Source organism: Peromyscus californicus, unplaced genomic scaffold, assembly GCF_007827085.1.
Source record: "Peromyscus californicus insignis strain IS unplaced genomic scaffold, ASM782708v3 Scaffold_11__1_contigs__length_118956290, whole genome shotgun sequence".
Lineage (NCBI taxonomy): Eukaryota > Metazoa > Chordata > Mammalia > Rodentia > Cricetidae > Peromyscus > Peromyscus californicus.
Window position 1 is genome coordinate 105,935,314 of NW_026294402.1, and position 24,388 is coordinate 105,959,701.

At 44.7% G+C, this 24,388-nt stretch overlaps 1 protein-coding gene across 3 annotated transcripts in view; it reads right to left on the minus strand.

Moving 5' to 3' along the window:
- Window positions 1-24,388, minus strand: part of Stac (SH3 and cysteine rich domain) — a 127,972-nt gene that overhangs the window by 63,548 nt on the left and 40,036 nt on the right. The window contains exon 2 of one of the 3 annotated variants that reach the window (XM_052722409.1): window positions 8,643-8,889. The exons of 1 other annotated variant lie outside the window; for it this stretch is intronic. In XM_052722409.1, coding sequence (XP_052578369.1) covers window positions 8,643-8,889 — 247 coding nt within the window. Of the gene's footprint in view, window positions 1-8,642; window positions 8,923-24,388 lie in introns of all 3 variants that reach the window. One more of the 3 variants, XM_052722400.1, reaches the window with a different exon arrangement.

Below are 24,388 nucleotides of genomic sequence, written 5' to 3' on the forward strand. Positions count from 1 at the left end.
TGTTCATTTTATGCTATGCCGGGGATCCAGCGCAGGATGCTGTGCATAGTAGGTGCTCGTTCTACCCATTGAGCTGTATCTCCAGCTCTCCTCACTACTGGTTTTTAAATGTTGTGTGTCAGCTGATTGCCTTGCAGTTGCTGTGATGATAGGCACACACATATTAGAACTGAAAATATCTTCCAGGAATTTACCAAAGTCTAGGCTATCTGAGAAATGACATGGAAACCAGAGAAAGCAGGTGAGCCCTAACAACTGGCAGATAGGTTTTAGCTGGTCCTCAATAGACTTGGGATCAGACCGAAAATAGTATCTAGAACTTTCCACAGGAAACACATTATCTATGGCGAGCAGGAAGACACTATAATGGATAGTCCCTCTCGACCTCCTCTTATACTGGCTTTTCTTTAGGCAGTGGGCCAAGGATTTTGCCTCTTCAAAATGACGACATGTAGGCCTACATGATCCCACAAAAAACTGTTTGTCCATAGCCTATATTTCCATGTCTCCTTGGCTGTCTAATCCATATCTATTTCTGATGGAACGTGTGTGTGTGTGTGTGTGTGTGTGTGTGTGTGTGTGTGTGTGTGTGTGTGTGAGAGAGAGAGAGAGAGAGAGAGAGAGAGAGAGAGAGAGAGAGAGAGGTTGATTTCAGTGTCATGCTCTATTTCTCTGCACTTTAATTTTTGAGGCAAGGTCTCTCACCGAACCTAGAGCTCATTAATTCCAAAAGCAAAAGGCTCGCTGGCCAGCCAGCCCCGGGGAGCATCCTGACTGTGCCTCCCCAGCTCTGGGGTTACAGGTATGTGTAGCTGTGCCAAGCTTTTTACGTAAGTGCTGAGAATTGGAATGTGGGTCCTCATGCTTGCATGACATACACTTTATCAACCAAGCCATTTCCTCAGCCTTTGACATAATCAGAGAGACATTTTAAATTCACACTTGTTGGCAGCATCAGAAAAATAATAGGAGATGCAGCTTTCAAAGTATTTTGTGCTTTTGCTTTCAGTGGAAAGGTACTGAGTACCAGCCACGCACATTCTCAAACATTCTGCTTGAAAACAACATTGAGCCTGAGATTTAAATCTTCATAACTTTTCAATGAAATTACCTTTGTAGGAATTGAAAGGTCCTCCAAACTGTGTTTACTAGACAAACAGACATACTGAAATGTATTCACTAGTGACCAAGTGGCATCAGGCATTAGAGAAGCAGGGGTCTTAGAAGGGAGAGTCTTTAGTAACAGCTGCAATCTCCTACTGTGACTGTCATAGCATCCCCATTCCTCTGTCCCCCCCCCCATACACACAGAACCTTGTATGGGTGTGGAGGTCAGAGGTCAGCTTTGGCTTTAATTTTTATAATTAATTAATTAATTGAGTCAGAATCTCTCACTGGTCTGGAGCCTAGTGCCTGAGTAGTCTGGGTTGTCTGATTAAGAAACCCCAAAGATCCTCCTGTCTCCATCTCTCCAACACTGAGACTAAAAGCATGCGCCACCACATCTGGCCTTTGTCCATGGGTCCTGGGGACTGAACTCAGGTCCTAATGCTTGCATTGCATGGAAAGCACTGAATGGTGGGGCTATCTTTCCAGCCCTGGTTCTGAATAGTGGGGCTATCTTTCCAGCCCTGGTTCTGAATGGTGGAGCTATCTTTCCAGCCCTGGTTCTGAATGGTGGAGCTATCTTTTCAGCCCTGGTTCTGTTTTCTTTCACTTAACATTCTTTGTCCAGCCTCAACACGATTCTCTTAGAAGGGACTAGATGGGAAAACATGGGAGGAAATCTGCCTCTGATGGAGAGAGCATTGCTTTGCATTTGTGTCCTGTAATGTTAGTGAAGCAGTTAAGTTATGGATAGCCGAGATGAATAGCCCCATCAGATAGGACACCCAGTACTGGGCATTGCATGCTATCAGAACTGATCATGTCTTCAAGGAACTTACCAAAGTTTCTTACAAAGCTGTGAGAAATGACATGAAATTTCAGAGGTAACAAGTGTTTGCCACAGAACTGGCAGATACATTTTAATTAGGTCTCAAGAGATTTTGGCTTGGCTCGATGGAGGGACAGAGCAGTAAGGAAGGACATTTCAGATGTCAAATGCTGGAATGCTGAAAATGAGCTGAGAAAACAGCATCCAGAACTTCCTATGGAGAATAGATTGTCTGAGACAGGACAGGGACAAATGACCATAGGTCAGCATTCCTACCACCTTTTGTCCCGTGTTCTCACTGGGTCAGTAGGCCAAGGGTTTTACCCTTTCAAAGGGATGGCATTCAGAAACGTAGTGGTACTGCTGAAGGAGACTTCTATTTATTATATTTCCAGGAAGGTTTTAGAGGTGTTTATATTTTCTTGTGTAGAAGTGGTACAGCCCTAAAGAACTGTTCACTTAAATGACCACAGACGCCCCTGAGGTTCTTTCCCTGTGAGAATACACAGACTTTATACTTGATTTTAGATATTCTCTTCAGTCTCTGTTTGACCATTCTCATCCCTTCCCCAAACCCCAATTATTCAGTGCACATGCACTGCTTTTTCTTTTTAAATTTTGTTTTGTGTTTATATGTATATACGTTTCTTTTTTCCACTGAAGAATTGGTTAATATCTAGAGCAGTGGGGTACATTCAGAACAGGTAATGAAATGGTTAAACTAATGGTCAGACAAGAGCTTAGCAGAAAGGTCTGGCTTGGGTGTATGGGTGTATGTAATGTCAAATGATTTATTAGAATGATGATGGGTCTATCAACATCAGAGTCTTCCTGCACCTTAAATGCGCTCTCAGCAAAGGACGCTACCCTGCTGATGAATGATGATGGGCATGGTGGATCCTGTTGGTGGCTTACTCATATCCTGTTTGTGCTGGTGCAGTGATCATTCACTGCTAAGGCACCACACATTCCCCCATTTTCACTTTTTCTGTAAGATAATTAATCTTAACCAAATAGGATCCTTATTTTCTAGATGCCACATCCCCCCTTCCTCCCAGGGCAGCTATGGCCTGTGACTGGGTGATGGGATGTATACAGGGAAATCCCTTGTCTCTGGTGGGACTCTTTAGTCGGTTGGGTCTGACATAGACCTGGATAAAACTATGTCTCACTTAGTGCCTTCTCTTGTCTGTTCTTTGGGGCTCCTTGAAAGGGCACCCTGTACAACTAACTGCTCTCACAATAATCCTTACCTAAGACAACATTATTATTATTTTCCCTTCTGGAAAACTTGGGCAGTTATGAAAGCCATTGATTCTTTTTACAGTGACTGTATAAGTAGCCTTGAAATTTTAAGTAAAGAAATCCAACAATTTCTCTAACAATCTGTCCATAAAATCTGAGTTTGTTTAATATGCCATGCTTCTAAGTAGACTACGGCTAAAGCCATTAAAACTAATTTAAAATAGTCTTAGAAACATGGTATCTAGTAATAAACAGAAAGCTTGGGACTTGTAGGAAAAAAAATCTCCTTAATTGACAGAACAGACCCATGCCTGGAGTTAGTCATATTAAGAACATGCGTTTTATGTCCATGAAAAAGCTGGGCATGGTGGTGTAATCTCAGCACTGGGGATACAGAAACAGGAGGATGCTAGAGCATGCTGGCCAGCCCCAGTCTAGCCAAATTGTTTAAGTTCCAGGTTTAATGCCAGACTCAAAAAATAAGCTGGAGAGTAAAGATGCCCAATATTGACCTCAGCCTCCATAAGCACACTCACACATATGAAAATATACATGCATACACATGAGCATGCACTCGCACACACACACTCCACATAAAAGTACATGTCGACCTATTGCATTGTCACATTGACTCATTGCTCCCTTGAGTGAGCCATTGCCAATACTCAATTCACTATCAAGGCAGAATCCATTAGGTGATATACACAAAAATGGTCCTCTGACCCTCATTCTCCTTGTCAAGTCTTATAGATTTCTGGAAATTATCTACTTGGAGGAAAAGAGGTGTTCTTCTACCAAAGACCTGGGTTACTTCATAATTCTCTCCATCTAAGACTTAGTCTTGAGTCCTGTTGTCATAGAGGCAGGGCATTCATCTTTGGAGTTCACAGGCACACATGACTGCTTGCTTCTCTCACATTTCTATGAAAGGTTGGGTTGTCTGTCATTGGCTGGAATAGGTGACCAATTTTTGTAGGAGGAGCTAGCCTAAAGAGGTGAGACTATATCACACTTTCTACCCCCGTGTCTCAGAGAACATTGAGGAAGAGAAGGTAGAGAGATTGGAAGAGCTAGAGAATGGGGAGACACCAAAGGACTACAGCACTCACTAACAGCCTCTGGTCTCTGCACAAGACCTGCAAAAGATGTATGTATGGATAGGGGTGGGGCACATGAGCTGCCACTCCTAGCTGAGAAGTGACTGACAGTTGATGATGGCTAGGGGAGAAAGAATTTGTTTTCTTTAGTGGTGAAGGGGTTAAACTCTCCCACTTTCGCAACTGAATTTAGGTTCCAGTTCTCTGAGAAGGGCAAAGAGGTGTCTTTTCCAACAAAGGGACATTTATCTACAAGGCCCTTCCATTCAGGGTCGAGGGAGAGAACAAACACAGAGGACCTAAGTCAGCCTCACAATATCTCAAGGACAAACCAGCAGCCCCTTCTGAGTCATGTCCAAGCTTGTGCAGATGTGTCCAAAAATGATAAGACCACACCTCAGCCAGTTAGAAATAGACTAAAGTGATTCCTACTTGCTTAAACCAGTTACGTAGCTGACCCTGAAACTCCTCCTTAGCTGTGCTTAAAAGGAGCCTACATGTCCCTCTCGGGGTCGTCGCCATTTGTACAGGTGAACGACCCCACATGCATGCTGGTATAATAAACACTCTTTGTTCTTGCATCCTATTTGAGCCTGGGGTCTCCCTTCAGTGTTTCTTCACACCCTGCAGTTGTATGGTACTAGTGGGTTATCCATGCTGCAGTGGATGACCACACCTGTATATACAGCCAGCTCTAATTAGACACAGCAAGGTTTTTATAAAAGTACATAAAATTGAGAGAGAGGAGAGAGAGAGAGTTAGAGGATTTGGAAGGAGTTGGAGGGGGTGAATATGATTGAAATATATTTTTTGCATGTATGAAATTCTCAAAGAATAAACGAAAATATTATACTGAAATGTTTTTTGAAATTCATCCACAGCAACCCCACCCCATAGGTGAGAATGAAGAGTAGCAAGCCTTAGAGGCAAGACTATAGACTGGCTAAAGGTCATAAACGTATGGGGTGAGGGGCCAGCTCAGCAGGGAGCACCTCAGGCATCAAGTTTGAGGCGAAGGAACTTGCAACAGATGGTCAGCTATGAGCCTGTCTCTAGTGGTCAGTGTTCCCCTGGTGGACATGTGACCTCGGTAACTTTAAGGCAGTTGTCAACAAGGCACACCTAAGGTGTCTCACAAAACCAGTCATGAGTGTACTTCTGTCTCAGAAACCTAGAGGGGGAGGGGAATGTCAATCTCCTCTTCTTCCTTTCCAAGAAGCCTCTCACTTCACTTCTGTCCCACCTCACGTCTTTCAGTCCTTTCTCTGTTCTCTTCAAAGAAGGCACTAGTTTACTTTGTTAAATCCTTGAAAAGATCAGGACAACTTGTTGACTATTTTTCTATTTTCCTTATTGTTTTTAAAGATGAAAAAGACATAAGGCTGGGGAGATGGTTCAGGGCATCTTCCTAATGCTTCAGCCCTTTAATACAGTTCCTCATGTTGTGGTGACCCCCAACCATAAAGTTATTTTCATTGCTATTTCTGAAATTTTGCTACTGTTAAGAATCATAATATAAATATCTGTGTTTTCTGATGGTCTTAGATGACTCCTATGAAAAGGTCATTAGATCCCAAAGGGGTTGTTCACAGGTTGAGAACCACTGGTTAAGGGGGTAAAAAATGCTTGTACAGCAAGCAAGATGACCTGAGTTTGGATCCCCAACACCCATATAAAAGCTAAGAACAGTGGCAGCACATATATATTAATATATATATTAAATATATATATATCCCCAGTGCTGGAGGGTGTTGAGATAAGGCAAGCAGATTCCTGGAGCTCCATGACCAGCCAGCCTAGCAGAAAGGGTGGGCTCCAGGTTCAGTGAGAGACCCTGCCTCAAAAACTAAGGGTAGTGCTAGAGATAAGACCTGACAGTCAACCTCCAGCCTCCACACGCACATATATATATATATATATATATACACATATACATATACCACCCCTCCCCCCACTATTTACAAAAGGATTTCAATGAAAAAGGCACCTAGGGTACTTCTTCAGCATTCATGAAGACCTGGGTTTGATCCTTATAATAAAACCAGGTGTGCGGCACACAAACGTAATCCCAGTCCTCTGGTGGAAGGAAGGCAGGACGATTAGAAGTTTAAGACTGTCCTAATTAGAGATAATTAGGCCAGCCTGGGATACATGAGACTCTGTCTTTAAAATTAAAAATAACTTAAAAGGCAGATGCATGGGGCTGGAGAGATGGTTCAGCAGTTAAAAACACTTGCTGCTCTTTTAGAGGACCCAAGGTCCATTCCCAGGACCTACATCAGGAGGCTCACAGCCACTTGTAATCCCAGCTCTGGTCTCTGTGAGCACATGCAGGCATGTTCTCATGCCCCCTCCCAACAACACATACACATACTTTTTTAAAAAGGCAGCTACAATATAAATTTAATTCAGACAGAAGCACAGTGTAACCTTCTTTAGTGTGGAGTCTTATAAAATTGTTGCTGTATTTGAGGTGCCCTGAGAAGCCCATTAGGGTAATGGCTGTGACATTCCTCAGAGGTGAATGCATTTCCATTACTCATTCTTAAAAACACATGCTCTTTGTCTTTTCACATGTATCACAGTGAGATCTAAAATAGATGTTCATCACCTCTTTCAGGGTTATGAATAGATGTACCTTGAAAAGGCCTGGTGGCAATTGAAAGTGATGCAGGGGATTCAGAAAGGAGGCATTCAAGAAAACCAAGCAGGAGGCAGGCTACCTACATACTCTGAGCAGGGAACGCGAAGGGACCCCCCAGTCTCCCACACTGGCAGCCAGGTGCCACATCATGGTCAAATGGAGGTGTGAGTGGGTGGGAGCTCTAAGAACGAGCTGCATCTACCAGGCAAGGAGGCTGAAAACTCCAAAGGCGACCTAAGCATTGGATCAGATTGCTGACCCCATTCTCCATGTCTTATCCATGCCTCTTTCCAGGTGGCTGGAAATGTCAAATGGTATTTCTCTACCCTCCTGACTGTGGGATTTCTCATTCAATTTATCCAGTCAAAGGAATTCATCAGGAGTGGCAGTGGGCCACCTCTGGCTCAAGAACTCAAGGTGCTTGCATTCCACCTCTTGTTCTCGCCAGGAGAATGGATGACAGGGCTGGGCCTCTGGCTTAAGGGAAGAGTGAGGGGCAAGGACAAGAAAAGATACGACTAACTACCTCACGGTGTCTCAGTCAGTCGGGCTCTGTCTGATTTGAAGGTGCTCAAATGAGAATTGAAAGATGTTTTAGTGCGGGATTTCAGGATCATTAAGTGGTGTTATGATGGAAATCTCTTGATTGATACAAACCTTGTTTTCTCAATGTGGCTTATTTGGAGAAAGCACAGGGAGAGTGGAGAGTAAAAACAGAGCGTGTGAGGCACTAAGCCTTGTCTGAAGACGTGGACAGGTCTCATGGCAGTGGGACTGATGTCGCTTCTGACTTTAGAATATCCCACCTGGGAGTGGAAGGGCCCAGAACCAAAGCTGTGCCGATGCACAGCTGTACCTCCTAGCACTCTGTCGTTTCAGAGAGCTGGACTATTGCAGGTCCAGAGACAAATGGACCTTTAGTTCCCTAGTCACCGATTGCCCACCTCTGTGTTTGACCTGACAGCCTCGTGAGACTTGGAGGTAAATAACTTCTGGACTCTACGATGACCTTAAACTTCCACTAACCCAAAGCCTGAGCATGTCATTGACGACACCTGAGCTTGATGGCTGAGACCTCCCTGCTTTCCTGTAACATGGCTTCCTGACGATCCCATCCATGCATTTAAAAAAAAAATCCCTTGATTTATAACTTTCATTGTTCTATTACTCTAAAAACTTCATGAAACATCAAAGCATGGTATTTGGGGTAATCTAAATTTGTGTTTCCTGGACCATGGCCATTAATGTTTGGCTCTAGAATAAATTGTCTCTGATTCTCTTTTACACCGACACACCCCTTAACTGGACCTTGACAAAGGTGAGGGGATCATAGAGCATTCCACCTTCCTGGCCACACTCATCATCACTTATGTGTCCTGCTTTAGTGATGACAGACACAAACATTTCAGGTCTCCTCTGCCCACCTGGCATGTCAGGCTCAGAAAGGTGTACATGGGCCACACACAGAAAAGGTGAAAGGGCACCAGGCTCCTGGTAGAGGGTGCCAGCTGATGCCTTGGCTACACCTGTATCCCAAACAACTTCTCCCTCCACCTGGCCCTGCTTCCCTATGCTTTTCACAAGTCCTCTTCCTCAAAACCACTCCCCACATGGACCCTCTTGTATCTAACTCTCTGAAGTTGGTCCGTGGGTCCCTGAACCTGGGCACCCAGCTCTCACTCAGCTTCCCAGGGGCGTTACAGCTGTAAGGGGGTCTTACCCACGATCATGTGGTTGCAGACATCACAGAAGGTGGGCTTCTTAAAGACATGCTCCTGAAAGGTGTGGGCCTTGTTGCTGCTGCCGGGGTGCAGGCCAGCCCTGGTAGGCATGGATGCAGGGCTTCCAGGGATGGGTATTGGGCTGGGGCCCGGGCTGGCCTTGGCCAGCAGGTCAGCTTGCAATTTCACGTCACTGTTGGTTCTCGGGAAGAAGTCATCAGCGCTTTTGCTCCGCAAGCTCTTGGTCTTGAAAGAAAGTGACCGTTTTAGTTTCTGGAGCTGCAATGCAATGACAGGACAACCGCTCTTATGATCAGTCCTGTGACTCCCGTGGCGGGTGCATCCAACTCTGCCCTGTCCTGACCCATGGACACCTTAGCCCGGGAGGCTCTGCCAGGCCAGTGTGGGTGGTCCAAGGCCAGCGGCTAGCTGAAATGGGACTCAGTGGTGCACCCAAGCCCACATGCCAACAAGCAGAAAGCAGCTCGATCTGCCCTATTCCACCTTCTCTTCACCCTTGTCCCTCTAGGTCCCACCAATGTGCTGTCTCAAGTCCCAGGATGCCTGGTTTTTGACCTTTGATCTTTTGAGTTTGTGTGGTTGGAAACGAGCTTGAACTCCTGGGTGCCAAGGCTGTGTATGTAATACTGTCTTTCTCTCATGACCAGGTCTTATGTCATATGACCACAGCTATTTGTCTCTGCAGACAGAATAGTATATGAACAATGTCTCCCTCTGACGTGACATTAATCTGGCTGACTGGTCTCCAGGGCACAAGCCAGAAGCTCTCTAATCTGCATGTATCTGAAATATGTGGACAAGAAAGGTGTGTGTGTGTGTGTGTGTGTGTGTGTGTGTGTAAGGCACGCCTATATGCCCATGTGGTGTATGTATGTGTGTGATATATGCTTCTGCATGTGTGTAGTATATGTGCATGTATATGTGTTTATGTACATGTATGTGTACCATTGCATGGATGTGCATGGATGTTATATGTGAGGTATGTATATACGTGTGTGTGTGTGTGTGTGTGTGTGTGTGTGTGTGTGCGTGTGTGTGTGTGTGTGTGGTGTGGGGGAGTGTGAGGTACATGCATTTATGTATGTGCTGTATATGTATGACACAATATTTCAACAGCCTGTCTACCCCTCATATGCCCTTGCCCTGGTGTTCAGCCTCAGTAAACTAGATCATTTCTTTTTGTGTTTGGGACTTATGGAGAGACACCAAGTGGATTTAGAAGAGTTCTGGGACTTGAGTTCAGTCTGCATTCCTAATCCAATCCATGCTGATGCTGGGGGGAGACTTCTGGAAGCACAGATGCGAACATGTGAATCTCATGCTTAAAATCCTCTATGGACTTCCCTTTGTCTTAGGCATAAAGACTTGCTCCAGTTGAGTGTGCTGCTGCAGGTCTAAAACTCTAGCTACTCAGGAGGTGGCAGCCAGTGGATCACAAATCCAAGGCCTGCCTGATTTGCAGAGTGAGTTCCATTCAGCTTTGGCAATTCTGTATCTCAACAATTAAATGGTGAAAAACAAGACTCAGGCCATAGCTCCGTGGCAGAGTGCTTGCCTGGCATGGGTGAAACCTTAGGCTCACTCCCTAGCACCAAGCAAAGGGCTTGACCCCTGCTGCTGGACTTTGGGCCCTCAGCCTGGTGACAGTCTACACCAGCACTGGTTTTGCTCAGTCCTTGCCAGCTACCGCGGCCCCCTCCAAATCTCTCACACATTTCATTATCAGCCCTTAGCACCCTGTCTTCCCTCCACCCAGAGAGGAGGAGTGAGCAGTGTACTAGTCGTATGGCTTTCAGGGGTCACTACACCTTTGAGGTGGCCTCCTTTGGTAAGTATTCACCTGTGGCCGTTCTTTCAATTACCCAGAACCATACCTGTGCAGCCGCTGAAACCATGCATGAAGGTGACCTGTGCTCACTGGAGTTTCTACAAGTGGGGACGGGCTCCCTAAGGACATGTAAGATGAGCGCATGGGGCAATGTCAAGCCTGCCACCTCCATCCCCACCTCTATCCTGACCTCAGAAGACTAGGCAGCCACTGTGGTCACAGAGCACAGACACGACACAAAAAGGCCTCACTTGGCCTCCAAAGAGCCATATGGATTTGCAGTCTGATTTTGCAGTGATTCACTTCAAAAGTAGAGCATATTTTCCATTCTGTGAATCTTTTTAGTTTAAGGATTCTGCCAGTCTTAGGGACAGAGATGAGACAAGATCTCGCATCATAGCCTGGGCCGTCTTAGAACTTCCTAGACAGCCCGGAATAACCTGCAGGTTATTCTCTCCCTCAGTCTCCTGCTGAGAGCTCATATGTGAGCCACCCAGGCTCTTGAACTTTTATTTTATTTTACTTTAATGTCAGGCTGATGAGATGGATTAGCACATAAACCGGCACTTATCATCAAGCCTGAGGACCTGAGTTGTATTCTTGGGACCCACATGAAGGAAAGGGAAATGATTCTCACAAGTTGTTCTGTGACCTCCACATATGTACTGTGGTGTACTTGTGCACACGTGTGTGTGTGTGTATGTGTGTGTGTGTGCACACACACAAAATTATATTTTTAAAAGTTGACTGTATGTATTTACTGAAGATTGTATTGTCATATAAGGACATTTCATCAAAGTATGTTATAGGTTGAGCACATTAACAATGATTGTTGTCGTTATTTGTCTGTCTATCCTAGATATCTGGCACCAGAGGAACAGATGAAGAATATGTGCTAGATCTACACAATGGAGTTCTTTTTAGTCATAAAGAGGAAAGTAATGTTGTTTGCAGGAAAATGATGTAACTGGAGATAATCACATTAAGTAAATTAACCCAGTCTCAGAAAGACAAATAATATGTTTTCTATCATTTGGGGTTCTTGGATTTTATATAGATAGATGTATATATGTATGTATGCATATATGTATGCATTAATGCATATATGTATGTATGCATGTATGTATGTATGTATGACCTGAGAGTGGAAGCAAGACTGTTGGGGAACAAAGAGAATTAATGAGAGTGGAGAAGGGTGGAGGGATAGGAAAGTAGGGGGGAGAGCTCTAATCCAGTTTTAAAGTAGGACTCTGTGGCTCCTCTGGAAGCCTGCCAAATGCTTTTGGGATCAAATCTGTGATAACCTGAGGGATTAAGAGAGACAAGACTCCTTCCACTCAGGGAGCTCACGGACTTGAGCCCTATCACTTCCTGCAGGACAAAGGGTACTCTAGCTGAGACCACGGCTTCCCAGCCCAGTCCTCTCCAGACTGTCAACCCTACTCACTCACCAGCCCAGGATGGCAGGAGTTGAGGTTGTTGAGCTGCGTTACCTACAGGGCAGCGCATAACCAACACAGGAGTGTGGGCTGGGAAGGTCTTATCAGAACCTTGGAGAAATGAAGGCTGAAGGAGGTCAAGCAACCAGCTTCAGGTCAAACAGCTCTTGAAGACCAGGTTCAAAGTTAAACCTGCCTTCTGCTGACCCTATGCATGTTCCTTTCTTCGTCAGTGAGTCTCTAGGTGTTGGAGATGAGTGAAAGGCAGTTACCTCAGGTCTCAGGAACATAGGACTTCTGCTGCTCAGTGAGTGTGTCAAGAGCTGTGGAAGCAGGTCTGTGATCTCCAGAAGTTTACATGTGAGGGAACCCTCAGCACTTCCTTTCCTTGCCCTCGTGTGTGTGGCTGGACATTGGGTCAGGTGAGGAAGTCTGCCTGCTTCTAGAGCCAGAGATTTCATTGGAAGTCAATGAGACATTTCTTTGTAAGATGAATTGTTAAATGGTCTTATTAATAAAAAACCTGGGTGAAAGCTGAAAGACCAGAGAAACAGAATAAGCCACAGTCAACCTCACTCCGCCAACTCCTCAGCCAATCCTGTTTCCACAAATCCTCAGACTGAAAGCCTCTGAGTCCTCACCCCTGTGGGTCTCAATTGAACTGCTCAAAAGCCTCTAGTTCCTGGTCCTCATGCCTTATATACCTTTCTGCTTCCTGCCATCACTTCCTGGGATTAAAGGTGTGTGCCCTTCCCAAGCAAAGACATGAGATCTCAAGTCCTGGGATTAAAGGCATGTGCCACCACTGCCTGGCTCTGTTTCTGGTGTGGCCTTGAACTCACAGAGATCCAGATAGATCTCTTCCTCCTGAGTGACAGGATTAAAGGCTTGTGTGCCACCACTGTCTGGCCTCTATGTCTAACCCAGTGGCTGGCTCTGTCCTCTGATCCCCAGATAAATATTATTTGTTAGAGCACAAATAAAACATCACCACATTTCTTACTGAGGTGGATTGCTTGAAAGACATGCCGACTGATGAAATAGGAACTTAGTTGCAAGCTCAAACAAGCACTTTCTTCATACATCCCTAATGGAGCAGAGACCAGAGAGGAAGATATAAAATGAGGAAATACAAGTAGAATTTGATAAGCACACAGGTCACAAAATGCACAACCACTAAGTTACCGTTCTATTTAAAATATTATTTTTTAAATAAAAGAATTATAAGATGATTTTATGTGTCTGTGTGAGTGTACACCATGTAGGTGCAAATGTCCCCAGAGGCCGAAGAAGGTCCAGGATCCCCTGAAGATGGAGTCACAGGCAACTAGAGCAGCCTGACATGGGGACCGAGAACAGAACTCAGGTCCTCGGAAGAGCAGCAGGTACTCTCAACTATTAAACCACAAATATTCTGTTTTTTGAAAAGATTTTTTAATTTTATTTTTATTTTAAGTACACATTTGTCTGTGTGAGGGTGTCGGATCCCCTGGAACTGGAGTTACAGATAGCTGTAACTCCATGTGGGTGTTGGGAATTGAACCTGGGTCCTCTTGCAGAGCAGGCAGTACTCTTAACTGCTGAGCCATCTTTCCAGCCTCTCCATAAATATTCTTAAGTACATTTTCATGTGCTGGAAATGACTCATTCCTCAGTTCTTAAAATTTTTGTAAATCTGATTCATTTACGTATTCATTTATTGATTTTGGGGTCAAATGATGGACCTGGTATATAACAGTCTACCACTGAGCTACAACTCCATACTCACATATTAGAAGGCTCTCCAAGTAGGGGATCATTCATTCTCTTATTCATTAAATAATTCAGTAATGAATATCTATTTGGATACTACCAGGAGCCAGGCATAGTACTCAATTTTGGTGATAAAACAGTGAAAAAATATTCAACAGCAACGAAATTGATCTCCTTAAAATTTAAAGTCAAGTAGGCAGGGGAAAAATGAATAAATGACAACATACTTGGGTGAGGACTTAAGTTACAAAGGGAAATAAATAAAGATACAGGCTTTAGAAGGTCGTAAGAAGGCTTATTTGACAGGTGACATTTGAGCAGAGATGTGAAGAAAGCAGTGGGTATGTGAGTAATGTTGTAGGAGAGCGTTGTGGGTAGTGGAAAACCAGCAGAAAGACATGTTGGCAGCTGGACAAAGAGCAGAGGAGCATTATGGGTGATGAGAAAGACCAGCAGCAATGGTCCCAGTGAAAAAGTCATGTCCCCTCAGCAACTGATGAGGATGTGGCGAGGTGATCCAAAATCAGCTTCAGATAGGGCTTCCTTGTTGGTCGTGGCAAGGGCTGTGGAATTTATCCCGAGGGCAATGGTTCAGAGCAAGGGCTGACTTTTATTTAAAGGGATGCTCTGGGGAGTTTTTTGAGAAACAGAGGCAAGATTGAAGCAAGGAGACCTGCTGGGAGATGCCTGCACTAAGTGTCTGGCCAAGAGGGGATTCTGACAGGTGTGGTAAGATATACTGGGATCCCAGGCATATTCTGAAGGTGGACCCAGGAGTTTGCTGAGGGGTTGGATATGAGTGAGTAACTCTAAGATTTTGATTACTGCAACTGAGTAAATGGAGGCATACCCTTTTACTAGAAGGAAGAACATCAGAGAAGAGAGACTGGGAGGTCTGAGGTGCTTATTTAGAATTCAAGGGGAGTCAAAGTATTGGTAAGTAGACACATGATTTTGGCATTCAGGAGGAAGGTCCAAGCATCCTAGTGAGTGGGGAGCCATGAACATATGGATGGCGAACAAGGCCATGAGACCAGTTGAAATCGTTACAAATGCCATGAGCAGACCCTAGAGAGACTCTGTCTGAAGACAGAGCTCAGGATACTGCAAATTTATGTGAAAAGAAGAGTCGTGAGGCAAGGCCATGGTGTTTGAGAAGAAGCTGCCCAGGAAGGAGACACAGAGAAAGGGTATTATGGAAGCTAAGGGAAGGAAATGAGTTAGAGAAGGCTGGAAAGCCAGTGGGGTCAACTTAATCCCAGCACCCATTTAAATAGTCAATGAGGTTTAAGGCTCTGCAAAGGAAGGCCTTTGAGAAATCTTAGCAACACAGCAGATTCAGGGACGCTCTGAGAGTGCGGTGACAAGGGTTCAAGAAAGAATGGCCAGAGGGGAAGACAGCAGACGTGGTGGCAGGTGGGCAAAGACAGTTTGAGTTTGCCATGAAGCAGGTTAGTAAGAAGACAGTGGCCAGCGGGGGCTGTAACATCTCAGCATTGTTTGGGGAGCATTTTGTTTAAATGCTAGTTGTTTTCAAGCTACTTTTAATCTGATGATGCATAACAGGGGGTCACTGTTGGAGTCCTTGACTAGAGGATACCCGGTGGGTGTAGTGAACAAGAGCAGAGCTGACTAGCAGAGTGACACAAGCGAGCTGGCAGAGCTGGTGCTGGTTGTTTACAGATGTGTGTGTGTGTGTGTGTGTGTGTGTGTGTGTGTGTGTGTGTGTGTGTGGTGTCTGTGGTGGTGTGGTCCACATACATGCAGGTGCATGGAAGGCAGAGAACAACCCCATTTGTTGTACCTCAGGTGCCACATCAGTTTTTGAGACAGAAAGTAGTCTAAGCTGGCTAGACAGTATCCTCAGGGCTCCACCTGTCTCTGCTTCCCACAGTGCTGGGATTACCAGCACATGTTACCATGTCCAGCATTTATTTTTAATGCTGTTTCTGAAGATATAAGTCCAGTATTGGCACTTGCAAACATTTTACTCTCTGAGGCTCCTCTAGGCCAGGGTATGGATCTTTTGATTGTTCAGAACATGAGAGAAGCCAGGAGGGAGAGGGCCAAGATGGAAGAGAAAGCCCAGTTTACAGATAGAAGAGAGTGTGCACTCTGGACAAATGTATAGTGGGAGGCACAGAGCATCTATGACAGGTCACTACCTATCTGGCAGACGAGAGACCAGACGTGACAATTTAAATGCCTTCATACAGAAGTCTCTGACTTCAAAGCCCCTGAAGCCAAATGAACTTTGGAGAGAAAGGAGCTCACCTTCACCCTCCTCTTAGGAAAATCTCTCAGCTTAGCCCGATTTGTCACCCTGGTGCCAGCTGGGATTTTAGAAATGATCTATGCAGCTGCCATTTAAACAGCACTTAGGTGGCAGTTAATTAGGGAATGCAGAAGTCAGGCATCCTGAGAGCACTTGGAGAATTTAGCCTGAAGGTGACCATAATGCAGACATGTTGATTCACCAGTTGGAGAAGCTGCAGTTGCAATGAAGCTAATTAACCAGTGTGTGCTTGACGTTCTGAGCAGGACCTCAAGTCTGAACTATGTGGGAAAGTGTGCTGTGAACCCGTCTGCCCACACAGGCAGCTACACACTCCCTGTGGGCACTCAGTTGAGCTAAAACCATCAGTTGCCTTTACAAACGTCTTCTCAGCCATCTAAAACCGCATCAGTAGCAAGCACACTGGCTTTCCTATCTGGATTCAGATGAGGTCATCAGAAAGCTGTTGACAAGCAAATATCTCATTCTGAATTTCCCTATGTGAGCTACATCTTTGGTTTTGAAAATCAACGTGTTTTTTCCTCTTGACATTTTATGTCCTCTAAAATAGTTACATCTCCCATTGAAATAGTCACTGGCTCCTTTTTTTTGGCCTGTAAAGATATGATTAAATCAATTGATGATCTAAGCATGAAGGGAATGAGTTAATGAGGTGATTAACCCTCATTGTGTGCATTCCCTCTGAAACACACTCTCCTTCACCCTTCATCAACCCCATGGACCACTAACTGCATCTATTTCAAGTCTGGCTGATGCTGTGGGTTGTCAGAGTGTTTCCCAAACACACCCAAGGCTAGTGGGCAGACAGTGCATTCTGGGCCTTGGAAAGTACAGGGCCTATGGTAAGCTTTCCAGTTTTATGCTGAGTTTTTCCTTTTGAATAGTTGTATTACTTTCATTTGTGCACGTGTGTGTGTGCGTACGCGCGCACGCACACACATTTGCATGTATGTGGAGGCCAGACCTTGATTGGCTGGCTGGCCGATTAGTCCCAGTTCCTGTCCCTGCCTTCCCCATACTGGAATTACAAACATCTAGCACTATGTCTGACTTTTTAGGTAGGTTCTGAGGACTGGAAGTCAGGTTCTCATGCTTGTGTGGCGCATATTTTATTGACTGAACCATCTCCCCACCCATGTCTGATTTCTTTTATTGCAAGCATAAAACATTGGAGGTTAGATCCACGGCAGTATAGACAGTGACTTAAAAGTCAGAAATGTTTTCCCTGTGTCTGCCTGGCTCCGTTGCAGTCATGTTAATGAACAGACAGGTAAAGCAACATTTATTGAACAGGACTGACTGCATATTCTGCTCCCTACAGCTTTGTGGTTGAAGCAAGTCTCTGAAACTTCATGACTTGAGTCCCACCAGGAAAGGGGAAATTTAACATAGTGCTTCCAAATTCCCTCACAGCTCTGACCCTGTAGGGCATTGCAATACAGAAGAGCAGAGTCTGTTCTTCAGAAGTGTAGGGTATGCTCCTACAGACAAGCAGCAATGTTGAGAACAATCTGAGGTGACACCAGACCACGCACCAATGTCACAGAGTAGTAAGTAGACTTCTGTTGCTGCCGAGTCTATGTAGTCAGAGAAAGGGGGGCATCAGTAGGGGCTAGAACAATCAGACATTCTTTACAACCCCAGAGGGTGGATTCACTTCTGTTCTTTGAGACATGGTCTCATGTTATAAGCCTAGGTTGGCCTTAAACTTTCTATGAAGCTAAGGATGACATTGAACTTCTGTCTTTGTTGTGGGGCTGTTCTTGATGGATCTAACTCATCCAACTTTGTCTCTAGCCACCATCTCCATCTCAGACACATGGACACAGGCAGAGCGCCACCCACCCCAAATTTCTAAAGATGTGTTAGCTATTCATGTCTTCGTTTTTCTAAAATGACTCCAGGGTATAATGTCAGCATAGTCATACATTCTCTCCTGAGTATGATGTCATACAGCATAGTCATACATAATATCTTCAGACGTTCCTCCTTGCAACGAGAATCTGTGTACTGAGAAGAAATGAGGTAAGAAGACACCAGTGGTTAGGAACAGTGTAAGCTCAGAGACTAATCTCAGCATAAGGAAATAGTCTGAGGTCCCATTGGGCACTGAGAGGAGAGGGATTTACATTTAGATACCCAGCTTCTCAACGGATGGGTGAAGAGAGGTGGTGACCATGATGGATCTGGGCTGGAAAGGGCAGGAGGAGGCAAATTTAGAGGTGATTGGAGCAAAGAATTTTGGGTCACAATACTTCTAAATTGACTGTTCATTGTAAACTTGCCTTTATTTTTTAACTTAGAAAATCACCAGCAAGGTTTACACTGCGCGAGGGCTCATTATCCTGAAGGAAGGCTCGTAGAGTCAGTGACCTAATGTAGCATGAAGGGATTTTGTGGAGTGTTTCTATGACCCTCCTCATCCTTGGAGTCTTACCAGGGGAAGCCTTGTCTAGGAGGCACAGAGACTGAACTGGAATTGTAGGTGTTGACCCACATGACCTACCAAGGGCAGTCAAGCCAAGCTGGAAGATACTGCAGCCACCAAGCCCACTACGTGTAGCCATACTTGGTCTCTTCTGCTCCACGGGTTGTTGCTGCTGTTGCTGAGGGAAACTGGGGAGGGGGGTCAACCCTGGGGCCAATGATATTTCTTCTCAAGAGTGAAGAGAAGAGCTTGACTCTGGACAAGTGTTGGCTCTGTGCATCATGGAAAAACAATCTTGAAAGCACATGAGAGGTTTAGATTATGAGCCCTTCTAGAATTTGATTCACAGAACCCACTGACTAAATAGCCAGAGGGCTAGAGAATAAACATGTACACTTAAGTACAACACAAAGTTTGGTTATTAAGCATGGCCTTGTAATAGTAGGCACCCATTACAGTCTGAATTGTGTCCTCCCTAATTCTTACACTGAAGGCTTAACACTCCACCCTGTACCTCAGAATGTGACTATGTTTGGAGATCTGGTTTTTACAGAGGTAATTAAAGTCAAAACAAGACCATTACAATGTGCTCTAATCCAATCTGACTGGTGCCCTTACCAGAAGAGGAAATTTGGGGGATGGGGAGATGGCTCAGTGGGGAAAATTTTGCCTCACAAGCATTAGTATCCAAGTTCCCAGCCCCACATAAGAGCTGGATGTAGAATCGTGCATTTGTAACTCCAGCACTTTGGTGACAGAGATAGGTGGATCACTGGAGCTCAATGGCTAAGCTGCAGCTGAATTGGTGAGCTCTAGGTTTAGTAAGAAACCCTGTCTCCAAGAATAAATGGGCAAGCAAAAGAGGAAGGTGTCCAACATTGACTTCTGATGTCTATGCACATGATTGGGCACTCATACCCCACCCCATATAAACACATGCGCTCGCGCACGCGCACACACACACACACACACACACACACACACACACACACACACACACACACAAGAAGAGATTTGGACACAGACACATGAAGAAATGACCAGGTGAGACACAGGAAGGAGGCAGCCCTTCGCAAAGCCAGGAGACCAAAGCCTCAGAAGAACACAATATGTGGATATTAGATCCCAGCCTATGGAATGGAGAAAAAACTAGACCTGTTATTCCTGTCACCCAGTCTATGGTATTTTATTATAGCAGTTGTACCAAACTAACAGGGTCTTTAATAAAAGCTTGCTGGGGGACAACACTACCTCCCTAGAGTAATGTCTGTCTATCAGAAAGCTGCCCCGAGGAGGCTCCTGTTCTGTGCTTGGTGCTGTCCCCGACACATCCCTCTAGAGTATAAGCTACAAGGTAACAAGGGTGGACAACCAGGCAGGCTGTCTTAGCCTATTACCTTGGACATTTTCCCACATGTGCTCCTGGAGAGATTTAGCTCTGCATCTAAATCTCAGCTCAGAACTTCTGCCCATGTCCTGCCAGAACTTTCTATAACTTCACTACAATGTTTCAGTATCCCATGCTTCCAGGTGCCTTGGTACCAGGCAGTCACATCCCTGCTACATCACTGGGGCTTCATTCTGCCCACTCTCTCCTTACACTAAGAGGTATGGACTTTGCTTCACGGCTGTCTGTATCCTTACCTAGTGGAGTTTCTGCCATGGGATGGGCACTTTGCTTCAGTACTTGAGTAAGTGGGAGAGTGTGCCTTCTGTATCGGAAGCTTGGATTTCCCACATTTATTGGGGGGGGGGGGGATCACAGAGTCATCCAAATAGTGCTCTTGCTTTCAAGACTTTGAGTCTTCCTTTATGCCATCTTTAACTCCATTCTTTGCCACAAACCATAGCCAACCTCCTTTATCCTCTCCAAACCTATACAGAGGTGTTTCCTCTGTACCTGCGGTGGTACCTGCCCTGCCCTGTCTCCATACCATATCTCTGCAAGCTATTTTATAGCATTGTGTGCAGTAGAAGGAAGCAGAGGAAGTACATCTTCTTGACCCCGAGGCTTAAAACCAAAAGACTTCAAGAGCCCAAGTGAGGCTGGGGCACCTCAGTGGTGGTCATGCAAGATCAATGGATAGGGTCAATCCAGAAGATGAGGATATAGCCTGGAGGTGCCCCAAGGACATGAAAGGGACATTTTCCAGGGTTCATATGTCAGCCATGATGAACACTGAGAGAGCACTGTTCTGAGCAGGTTCCCAAATAGTCTCACCATGCTCAGGCTGCTTCCTGTGGGCACTTAAATTAGCCTAGAGGGATCTCAGCAGTCACAAGGAACATGTATCTTACTCTGGGGTGGCCCTGGGACCAGAGCAAGGCTTGTAGTGGGACCTTTGTAGGTTATATGGCACGGTTAGTTTCTTATAAAGATCCCTGAATTGCTGACCCTTGTGTCCTTGAAAGCAACTTCTCTCACATTCTCTTCATCCAGACTCTAAGTAGTAACCAGGCTAGCATTTTACTCAGTTTATCAGACCTCGGGCCCTGAAGTTATTTGTGATTACCTATTTCTGCTCTGTGTTTTATATCCTGCCCAGCAGCCAACACATTCATCTATATTTCTTTCAAAACCCATGCAGAATCCATCTATCTCACACACCTTGGATGCCACCCTGTGGGTCCCGTCATTGACACTCGTCTCTCTGAACCACTTCCGTTCTCAAATGCTCTTTGCCCAAGTCAGGAATTACATTCTGTTTCTGCGCTTTACTTCCTGCCAAGTGTCCAACAGTGATTTTCTAAGACAGAACCTGATAACACTTCCACACCCCAGCTACTGTATGGACAGATGCCCTTTCAACGCCCTCCATGACCCCACTGGAACCGAGGACTGACCATCCCGATCATTCTCATTCTCCATTCTTCTAGTCCCTTTGGCCTCTGGTCACACAAACCAAGAATGCTGCTGCCGGGCCCCCACTGTTCCCTGCGCCTTCCAACAAGGCTAGTCCCTTCTCAGGCTTCCTCATCTCTCACTCGCTTCAGATCTGTACCCTGGCTCTATTCCACTTGGCTTTTCAAGGTACTTTTTATCATATATATTTTTATTTTAAAAAAATTTCATGCCCATGGAACATTGGCAAGAATAGTCCCAGGAGTGCAGATCTCCCCTTTAGCAAGACTGAACAGTTGTTAATAATTTGGCAATATTTGCTTTTTGTATCCTTCCTTCTGGCCTAGCAATAATGATTATGATTATTAGCGTCATTGCTATCATTGTTAGGGGATACATTACACAATCAGTCCTCAACATTTCTGAATTCTTTGGTACACATTTCTTCAGAAGAATTATGAAAACATACTACACAAGAATGCGATTTTGTTACTCATACCTGGATTTTGAAAAACTGGACAGTGATGTCTCAAGAGCATTAAAAATATCATTCTTAATATCTCATCCAGGATTGCATATTCCTTTCAGTTTTCATGTTCTTAGTCTCATTTGGCCTGAAATAGTGTGTCGGGTTTTCTTTGACTTTGATGACATTTTCTTCTTTAAAGAACACAGAACTTCTGTCTTGTAGAGTGTGCTGCAACCTGGGCTTGTCTAGTGTTTCTTCACAACCCAGTGAATGTTATACGGTTCGGAAGAGATGTCACGGGCCTGACACTGTGCCCTCAGTGTACAGTGTCAGAGGCGCATAAAGCCTGGCTCTATGTTATGTGTTTATTGCTTTGTTTGTTCATTCTTTGGCTTCTATTCTGGAAGGAGGTCTCTGAAAGGGCAGACCATTCCCACCGTTTTCTGACCTTTTATGTTTCAGAATCTAACACATTATTGATGCTCAATAAATCCTGCCTGGAAAAATGAATCCAAGTGTGACCAACTCTAAACCCAGTGCATGTGACTATCAGGCTTGCTAAGCACTCTTGGTGGTAAAAATCCCCATGGATTTAGAAGTGGAGGACTTGGGGATGGGGAAAGTTGCAAGGACAAGAGAGAAAAAGCCAGACAGAGGCTGCCTGTGAGGACAAGCCACCGTTCATTCTGCCTTGGAAGTTCTCAGCCCAGGGACACCTTGGCGAGGTGTCCACAGATGAGGGAGGAGGAGGTTGGTGGCAGAAGGAGTGGAGACAGCAGGGAATTGGACTCGAGTTTTGTTTTAATGGAGTAGACTTCATGGTAGAAAATGAGACCCTTGTGATCAAGAAAGAGGCAAGAGCTGACCCACATTTTTAAAAGTTGATGAGAGGAAGAACAGATTTCATCCCATCATGTTAGAAAGTGAGACAAGAAGAACAAGGCCTATGGCTGAGGTCCTGGCATGGAGTTCAGGCTGTCATAAACAGCTGATCTTATCTGTAGTTCAGAAGTTCTCTTTACAGACACCGCTGACTGGATCTAAAATTACCAGCAGGGTGAGAACTTGAACCCAAGTTTCTGAGGCCACATCTGGGAGTCTCCTCACAGCCTGTATCTGCTGTCTTTAATTTTAGGAACTCAAGAGAAAACTTGGGTCTTGAGGAAAAGTGGTTAAGGAAGTCAGTTTATATGCTGACTACTTTGTGTACCTCAAGTAATACATGTGAGCCTTGACGGTTCATTTTCAATCCACAGTGGAGCATCTCCATGGCTGCAGCTGAGCTCACAGTACTTAGCTAATGGTTTTCTATTAAACGGCTCCCAGCTTTAATGGCTGCCTGGAGACTCTGAGCAGCAAGTCCACCCCCAGATCTGGGTAGAGTCTTAGCTGATGTTTCCCCCAGTGAACAGCCAATCCAGTGAGAAAGACAATTGTTGAAGTTTCCTTTGCCAAAAGAACAACAGATTTTGGTTTGGGTTTTGAGATGGGAGTCTCTCTATGCAGACAAGGTTGGTCTGAAACTCACAGAGATCCTCTTGTCTCTGTTTCCTGAGTACTGGGATTAAAGGTACATGTCACCATGAGTGGTAAAATGGCAAAGATTTTGATGAAGGTATCGGAAGGTAAATATGGTCAAAGTGCATGATATGCTTTGATAAAAATGTCTTTATGAAACCCAACACTACAAGCAGTGAATATATGCTTATATAAATATTAAATGAAGAAATATCCTAGAGTTAGATTATACCAAATGAAAGGGGGGATACCTACTCATTATCTCTCATTTTTATGTTTTAAAATTACATTATCTATTTACTTATTATTTATTTACTGTATGTGTGCATGTATGTGTACATGTATGTACGTTAGTGACATGCCATCTTGTGTGTGTGTGGAGATAATAGGGCAACTTCCAGGAGTCAGTTCTTTCCTTGCATTATGTGGGTCTTAGGGATCAAACTCAGGTTGCCATGCTTGGCAGCAAGAGCCCTACCTTCAGAGCCATCTTATCAGCCCAAACTACTAACTTTAAACATTGAAACACACTTGATATGTTGGAGAATAATTCCAAACCTTTCAATCCAGTAGGTTTGAATCTGGGGTTCCATTAGCTATGAAAGCACAGCTCAGTGATACATTGCATGACATTTCTGTTTCTTAACATCAAATTTTGAAATAATTTTAGTCATATGGGCAAGTGGCAAAATAGAGGCACCCTCCTATGCCTTTCCTTGGGCCTTCCCAGTTAATGTTTGACATGACCACCATGCATGCATCACAGCTAACACATGAGAGATGCCATGAAACTACCATGCCATTATAGACTTACTGGAACATTGCCTTATGAAAAGTAGCTGTCCTGTATCCTTTCTCCAGCAGAGAAGACACATAGTTACTCTTTATCTTCAGTGTCCTCTAGCCCATGGCAGGTCCTGAGTGGGTGGGTGCCTCTCAGAACTTTGACTCTTTCTAAGGCTTTTGACTAACTCTTTTGTGACATGTCCTTCCATTTGGTTTCATGTGATGCTTTTGTTGAACATCATTATTCCGGGACCTCCTAAGCATGTAAGGTGGTACCTGGTATTAATATATTCCATAGCTAGTGTTAATCTTGATCATTGGGCTGAGGTGATAGTTGCTAGGTCATTCCACGATGTAAATAGGTCA